At 40.3% G+C, this 8,427-nt stretch overlaps 1 protein-coding gene across 1 annotated transcript; it reads right to left on the bottom strand.

The window, feature by feature from the left end:
- Positions 1–3,895: 3,895 nt before the first annotated feature.
- Positions 3,896–7,035, bottom strand: LOC146613860 (uncharacterized protein CXorf38-like). Its single transcript, XM_085378520.1, has 6 exons — positions 6,831–7,035; positions 6,492–6,623; positions 5,049–5,171; positions 4,697–4,846; positions 4,385–4,585; positions 3,896–4,282 (listed from the first exon to the last, which is right to left on the bottom strand). The coding sequence occupies exons 1-6, from the start codon at positions 7,032–7,034 to the stop codon at positions 4,151–4,153; spliced, it is 942 nt and encodes a 313-aa protein (XP_085234646.1). The 5' UTR covers position 7,035; the 3' UTR covers positions 3,896–4,150.
- Positions 7,036–8,427: the final 1,392 nt, after the last annotated feature.

The raw sequence follows: 8,427 nt of genomic DNA, 5'->3' as shown, positions 1-8,427 counted from the left end.
ACAACAAACGATTGATAGATTGATGCATATATACCATCAAAACAGTGAACATCACTGTCACAACAGCGTTTGTTTTCATTCAAAGGCTTTAAGATTTTTCCTATAATGGTGGGCCGGTCTCTAGTTAAAATACCCGGGCCAATTTTCTGTCCCAGTCCAGCCCTGTATGCAGCTCATCTGCAGTCTGGTGTTGCCTACATCTTCCTATTCAGAAGGCAGAATTTCTGAGTTCTGAGTACAATCGAAAGCACCACGACTGCAGTTTTTGTGTTGGATGTAAAAGGCGCACATGACTCTGTGACGTAGGCTAGAATCATGGCAGCAGTCAATGACGGTCCAGGTGTGGGATTTCTCTCGTGGAAATATGCACATTATCTTTTCCTTTCTATTGGTAGGTGGCACAGTGCACTTGTGGCAAGTAAGCAAGCTAGAAGACTGGCAAAGTTATGGAAGCAACACATTAACAAGAGAATTCTGAGTAAAACCAAAGTTACTTTCCCTAGTAACTAGTTACTTTGAAAGTAACGAGTAACTTGAAGTAACTGAGTTACTTTTGAGAGAAGTAACTAGTAATGTAACTAAGTTACTATTTTAAAGTAACTTACCCAACACTGATTATGGTATGTTATAATGTACACGGTATGAAGTTTGTTGTGAATATTCTATAACTATAAGTATGTACAGGCTGTAGTGAGTACAAGCTATGTACAGGATATGAACAGGATATAAATATGAAAAACTATACAGAATATGAAATAAATAACTTTACAGAAATCTGAGATATACAGTTAAACAGAAATGGGAACTATGCAAGTTGTAAACAGTTGTAGGGTTAAAAATTATCGAATGTACAGAATGATTATTTACACAGAGCTATACAGTAGTGCAGTTAAGATAAGTGAGGGTGTAGATAGTTTCTACAGAGGCTATATAAAGTGCTATACAACTTGCCTTCTATGTAAGTGCTTTCTATCTAACATTCATACTCCTATGGATGCATCACATAACAACTTGGGCTTCGATGTCTTGCCCAATGAAATTTGGCATGTAGACTGGAATCGAACCACCAACTTTCCAATTAGTAGATGTTCTACTTCCTGAGCTACAGCCACCTCTACATTATGATTTCTAAAAACATCATAATGCTGAAAAAAAGCTTAATAATTTTGAGCTGTCATCATCACCTGATTCAAACAGCAGATAAGCATCACCAGTCCTCTCACCGCAGCCTGTAGCACACATCAAAGAACAGCAAGCATACGGAGTGATTGTTGGATACGTCATATTAAAGATGCTAATGTTTTTGTTTTTCATTTAAACTGTAATTACAGCAAACAGTACAGTGGTTAGAACTGCTGGCTCATGGCAAAAAGGTTCTGGGTTTGAATCCAGCTGGGGCCTTTTGTGTGCAGTTTGCATGTTCTCCCCATCTCTGCGTTGGTTCTTTCAGCCCTGTGATAGATCCAGTGTGCACCCCACCATTTACCTAATGACAGAAAATAAATGGATGGATTTGTCTTTTATTTATATAGCACCAATTCACAACAGTTTCCTTAAGATGCTTTACTGGTCAAAAAAATGAATTTCCTGGGTTTGTTTTTTTTTTTTTTGGGGGGGGGGGGGGGGGGGGATTGTCTCATTGTTGCCCCTCTGGTGCACCTGTTGTTAATTTCATTAACCTCGAAGCAGCTGAAACTGATTAACAACCCTCTGAAGCAGCAGTAAAGCAAGATGTTCTTGGACCTTATTGGAGGTGGGCATGTCACTAGCATGTGCATGCACATCATGCACATGCTAGTGACAAAGAACCACCTGTATATTTTCATCTCATTTTAATTCACTTTTGCATACATTTGTTTCAGCCGCTGAATTCACTCAGCTCATGTTGGTGAAATATTTTCCTGCAGTTTGCACTCCTCACTTTCTATGGGTCACCAGAAGAGCACATGCATTATATATATACTGAATATATTTTCTTCACTGCTTGTTACAAGTAAAAATGACATCGGGTCCAGTGGGATAATGACTCAATATTTTTTTCCAATCTCCTCTTTATGTGTGCTCCCAAAGTCCCCACAGTCCCCGTCTGTCCCAGAAGATATGTGAATCGTCTCAAAATAATCCACTGTCAGTGGCATCCTAAAAAAAAAATCATCTCATTGTTATCTTCCTGTCAGACTCTTCCCATCAATGACTGTCTTTGTCAAAACTCCTACAGATATCTTCCTAAATCCCATCAGGGGTAATTATATGTAAATCCATCTCTCATTTCACTTTGTGGTGCTGTGTGAGCTGTGCATGGCACATGTTTATCATTTAGAAAATATTTTTCAGTATTTTATTACTTTACACATATTATGGCATTTAACATGTTCATGGGGTTTAAAACATTGAAAAAAGAGAAACCTGCCATCGCCTGACGTGAATAGTTTAAAATAATGCCTGGTAAAAAATCCACTACCTAGGACCACCGGATGAGTATTTGGACTCTTGCTGAATCAGCAACATGTCAGATGGTACAGACCTCACTTTCACCTTTTCCTGTTTAGATTACCCATGTACTGGATGGCTACAGCGTGCATATCTGCACTCTCTGGAGGGTTTGTGAGTGATAGAGAGATTTTTAAGGCTGTCATACCTCTCCTGTCCCCAGCATGGCTGTCATGATTAACAAGCATTTCCCAGTAGAAGAAGAAGAAACTTCACTAGCCAGCCTCTCAACCTGAAAGAGCCAGGTGCCAGTGGAGACGTTATTTAGGAGGTTCCAAGAAAACAACCCCCTCGCTCTCAAGCAGCCCGGATTAGTTGTTTACAACTGCTTTTACCTCCTGTGCTACGAGTGGTCTCCTGGCCACAAAGTAGAAACAGGAAATCTGTATGTGGTTTCTAACCACAGTCTTATTTTCATTCGCTACTCATATCTCAGGCCCAGACTCAGAGCCTCACTCACATTAAAGCATAAATATAAACACATTAGAAAAAAGTAGTTTTTACTTCACATGCATGTGTCAACACACAGGGCGCACAGCTGACAGCAGAGCCATCATAAAGCACACGCTTATGAAACAAATAGAATAAAAGATTAAAAGAGCAGGTGGTGGCTGTCGGCTGCTCTGTGCTGGCGTCGTCCTGAGTGCACTGATACCCGAGTTTGAGATAAATCTGGATCCATTAATATCACTTTTGATTAAGTACAGTTTGAATTTGGCAAATTACAAACCAAGTCTCTCTCTAAAGTCTTTACCATCCATTTTTTAAGTCAATTTGCAGATTTGGGGTGGAATTTCTTTTTTCTTCTGATGTTTTGTCTGCCATCTAGTGGGGGCCTTAAAAATAAAGTTCTGTCTGGGTACTCCGTCTTCCTCCCTTCCTTCCTTTTTTTAATTGTTTTTCCAGTTTACTGGTGAGAGAGAATATCAAACAAAAATCCAGAAAAACACAAGTTATAAAATACAAAGATTTGTATCCTGTCGCAAGTGGCAGCATATATCTAATCAAGCACTCTGACTGCACTTTAATACTATTTTATGTACGTATATACACATTCCAGAGAGAAAAGACTAGCAGCTAGCAGCTCTACCCCTCAGCCTCCTGGTAGATGCAAACTATGTTATTAATTTAATAATTAAAATCCTACGTCTCTCCTTGGTTTGTCTACACCAACCTCCTGCCCAGCTGGGTCATGACAATACTGCATCAGCCTTTCACGGTTGAGGGTTAAAAACTATTGTTTTATTTAGATTTTACTTCTGTACATCTTTTAAAGTTATGGCTTAAAATAGAAAAAGAGCTCAAATGACCTAAGACACCAAATAAACTAATGTTCCCTTGCCCAGCTGCCAGCTGTTTTTAGCTTAGACAGGAAGAGAACACTTATTCGTCATGTGAACTACAGCTTTCCATTTCTGTATTTCCGTTTTGACAATGACTCATAAGGTGCCCATTTTTTATTACAATCAACTGAAAGTTAAGACTGAAAAATGTGCAAAAAACCGGAAAGACTTCAAAAGACTTTTTCAAATATTATAATATACAATTTTTAAAAAATAAAGCCCCACTGTGCTTAGATATAAAGCCCTCATCCTTCAGATTAAGTTCTGAAGTTAAGCTATTTTAAGTATATACACGGACACAGAACACAAAGTGCTCCTCATTCACTTCCTCCTCTTCCTTTTTCTTTGGCCATTAGAGAGTTGATGGTTTGCAGCTCTGCAGAGAACCTCTCATTAAGATCTTTGTTGGTTTGCAGGAACCCTCCCAGACTCTTCAGCCGCTCTGTGTCCTAAAGAAGCAGTCAGCAGAAGTCATGAAACATACTCCTTTTATGCATTATGTGTAAAATGCATAAACAGAAATGAAGGAAGGCCTTCGTTCCTTTTCCCACCTGTGTCTGGCTATCAGTATCCTCATCAGCAGCATGCAGCAGCTCCTGCAGCATCTCTTCTAGCAACTCAGCTTCCCATTGGCCGACGTCAGCACCAGACTCCTTATGGCTGACAAAATCAGCCTCTAATCCATCGCCCAAGCCACCAGAATCCATTTGATCCAAACCAGACACATATATTGACAAATTGAGGGTCAGCATCTAGGAAGAAAAAAATACACAGAAACTGTTACAGAACACAAACACACGCAGACAATAGTTCGCTTCTATTGCAGGGCATTTCCAGCGGTGGCGCTACACAAACACACTTACCTCGTCTATTTTGTTTCCAACTGTTGCCATCTCAGGTACGTGTCTGAACTGATTCACAAAGTGGTTCAGAGCGGTCCAGTAGTGTTGCATCCAATCATCTGTCACACGGTACTCAGAAGAATGCATCAGCTCGTTCCTGCATCGGATCACCTGGAAGTAAACGAACACGTTACAGAGTACCGGTTAAAACAATCATCACACCCTTTCAAATCAATCTGACCAGCGATAGCAGGAATACAACTCTGGAAAATTATAAGACAACAACTGAATGAAATTGGAAAAAAGTATAAAGTTTTTACATGACTAACAGAAAACGTGAAAAGTGCCCGTTTGAACAAAAATCAGTGAGTACCTCTCTGACCAGTTTTGGATCCACGAATGAGAAATACGTGCAGTAGTTGATCAGGTTAAGCAGAGCAGGGGCGTCGCATTTATCCGCACCCTTCACCTTCGCCTGACCTCGTGGCATGAAGGCCTGCAGACAGAGAGAGAGAGAAAGGGGCTGCCATTAGCTCCATGCACTCTGCATCTTTCTACAAAATGCAATGTTTACATTTTTTTTTTACTTTTAAAGTCAATTGTTGTTATTACATAGTACTTCAAGATATAACAAGAATAATGTTGTTAAGCAGCTCCAATCCAACGAATGGTTTGCAAAGACATTGAAACTCACCATCTTCTCTTTGCTCTGGTGGCTCCTGACTGCAGACTTTGACAGTGATGTGTAATCTCTGACGAGCTGCAAGTTCAGTTACAAAAATGCCTTTTTGACTGTAAATTTCAAGTTCCTATGAACAGCTGCCCAATGCAAAAATCCATGTCAGAACTTTTACCTCCTAATGTGGTCATAAACTAACAAGAAAACATCAGGCAGGACATGTTCATCACAGACAAAAGAGCCTGTGTGACGCTCGGAAAGAGTTCCTGATGCCTTCAGTGATCACCGGCTACATGTATAATTACTATGGTGAACTGTCTGCAGTACAGCGGCAAACTTTGGCTATGTGTCAGAAAATAAAACCATTTATCAAACAACTTCAAATCCTTTGTCTAAGCTGGAGCAAAAGTGCATTTTACTACAAAAGCAAATCAATAAAGCTGATTTCCTGTACATTCAAAGGGGTGAAATAGAGAAAACAGCACACAATACATTTATCAAACTTCTTAAATTAAATCTGAAAGCCTGCACTTCAGCAACATTAGAACTGTGTCATTGTTAAACACTTTATGAGTCTGTATGTTTTTGCCCTGCGCTGGCACAGTTATTATAACTTTGTATTTTCTAATTAGTTTTCGGGGTTTTTTTTTTCTCATTTCGAAGTTTTGCTTTGAAGTCACTTTCATTTCAGTTACTTTCCGTTTCGCTTTTTATTGTTTGAAAATGCTTAGAGTTTTAGTTGTCATTAGTTTCAGTTTCTAGTCCTTTTAATTATTTAATAAGCTGACTAAGTCTTGTTAACATCAGGAATCTCACAAACACATCCAGCAAAGCCTCATCAGGGAAGTTGTGATAAGATTTTTTTAAGCCAAACTAACCAAAAAATAAAGCTTCCTCTATATTTTTTATTTTTATCTTAGTTAGCAGGTCAAAGTTCCACCAAGACTCAATTTTATTTTACTTACTTTTTTTTAAGTCACGCTTTTCACACAGTTTTAGTTTTTTGTTTACTTTTAAGTTTTACTGTTAGATACCAGAAACATGCACCTCACAGATTCTGCTGCTCTTTCTAAGTTGGGGCAGCAGCTCATATTACAGCTGCGTCTCATAACGCTGGCTTTGTTATGTGCTTCCTACCTTTGCCACCTCCCAGTGGTCTGTCCTCCAGTATGGAGGGAAACAGTTGTCCCAGTTGACTGTAACATCAGGCTGCCTGTGGTGTCTCAGGATCGCCTTCTGCCACTCTGAACACACCTTGCATCCCGACAGCTACACAAACATAAACATACTTGCTGTTTAAAACCTATGTGAGTTAGTGCGACAACAACAACAACAACAACAATAATAAAAATAAGCTGAAGATCTACTGAGAGCACACGGCCTATAATAAAGGTGGCAATAAGCTCGTTGTGGTTGATCACCTGCCACAGGTAAGGGCATTTAAGTGGCACCAGCTCATTAAATGACGAAGCACACCTTATTCCCTCTAGGTTTACATGAATCCCTGCACGGGCTCCGGAGCACAGCGCTTTGATTAAGCAGATCTCCGTGGAAAGCCCTCATGTGTCGGTCGGTAAACGGGAGGAGGCCATCCTTCAGTATGAGCAGACAGCGTCCCGCTTTCAGCCAGTTTGTGTACTCTCTGTCGTTCAGACGAGCCGCCAGCTCCGCGCGGACCATCTTCAACTTTCTTCCTGTACACGACACAGAAGCAGCGCGAGTTCGCCTTCGTCATTAGCGCCGCCCACTTTGTGCAAACAAGCCACTGGCCGCAAGATGGCGCCATTTACTTTGCTACTGCTAACCTAGCGGCTTTCAAGAAATATGGCTCTATTCAAAGGTCCTAAAGTGCTGTGTTTTAGGAATAGGTGTTGTGATTTATCCGTGTGTCTGTCACACAGAGTTCAAATGCCTGCAGAGAACTACTGGGAGGGACTTGAGGGCATGCTGGGGTGTGGACTGCTTTCTGGCAGACATTTGTTTGTCCAGAGTTATAGTGTGAGGGTTTAAAAGAGCCAAAGCTACTCCTGCGCAACAATTAGTGGAATGAGCTGTCACATTTTATCTAAAAGGAGCTCATTTGTGCATTTCTTTCTCCCCCTTAAAGGTTCCCATTGATCCTGTTGGGTTGGTAGCTTTTACTGATACAGATGCAAAGATTAAAGGCTGACTCATGAGCACTGCAGCTGATGCTTCATGACAGAGTTGAGATTATTACTGATGATAGCCCATAGAAACATAACAGCAGCAGCTCCACGCACAGCAGCATTACAGGAGCGAAAAATAGGTTGAGCTGACGAGTAAGAAGCTGTAGTTTGATCAAATCATGGGGACAGCTATTTAAAAATGCATTCTAAATGTAAAAAGATGATAAATATTTGACGTTACAGGGCCAATTTATCCTCATTACAAATAAATAATGAATGCATCATAGGAGCAAACATATTTTGCCAGGTATTTGGATGAACAAGATGGGATTTCTACTGCCACCTTAATGTCCTTTGATGTTAGTGCCTTGAAGCACCAACTGCAGCAGTATGAGAAGCTGAGGAAGAACAGTCCTCGTTTACAGTGCGATCAAGTCAGCATTAGCAGGTCGAACGGGTGATGCTGAAGTAAGTTTTGATCACTCTCTATTCCAGTGTGTTTCGCACTTTGTGTTGCTTTGTTTTCACAACCGGATTTATTTTCTTTATCACTTGCTTTATGGTCAGGTTTAAGCACCAAGGCTTAGTTAAGTTTACACACCAAAAACAAAAGATCGTGACTGGGTTAAAACGTACACATTAAAAATACAGTTTTTAACACTGCACCACTAGATGTCAGTAGATTGTTGATTGCAGGTGACTGAATTGTTTTCTTACTAGTACAATTGCAAGTAGGCCTACATAATCCTAGCTACGTAGATGCTGTAGGACATGGCGGGTCCACAAACTGGAGCCCATACCTGAGCCCCGTGCATTTTCTTCTGTTTTCTTTTCTGTATTTTTAATGTCCAAGTGTCCATATGTGACGAGTTGGTGGAGAGAGTCTCATCGATGACATAATATGGTACAGCAATGGAAACTTTGTG

Source organism: Diplotaxodon limnothrissa, linkage group LG18 (assembly GCF_057381915.1).
Source record: "Diplotaxodon limnothrissa isolate DT_005_m linkage group LG18, D_limnothrissa_male_GT1.1, whole genome shotgun sequence".
NCBI classification, from domain to species: domain Eukaryota; kingdom Metazoa; phylum Chordata; class Actinopteri; order Cichliformes; family Cichlidae; genus Diplotaxodon; species Diplotaxodon limnothrissa.
This window is presented reverse-complemented; position numbering and strand designations above follow the sequence as displayed.

Bases quoted from the DNA above. Each gene is read 5' to 3' on its own strand.
- LOC146613860 (XM_085378520.1), bottom strand. From the start codon at position 7,034: ATGGTCCGCGCGGAGCTGGCGGCTCGTCTGAACGACAGAGAGTACACA. The intron at 6,624-6,830 runs GTGTGCTTCGTC...ATGTTTGTGTAG, and splicing joins GTAAACCTAGAGGGAATAAG to CTGTCGGGATGCAAGGTGTG. The intron at 4,586-4,696 runs GTAAGTGTGTTT...TTTTCTTCCTAG, and splicing joins TTGGAAACAAAATAGACGAG to ATGCTGACCCTCAATTTGTC.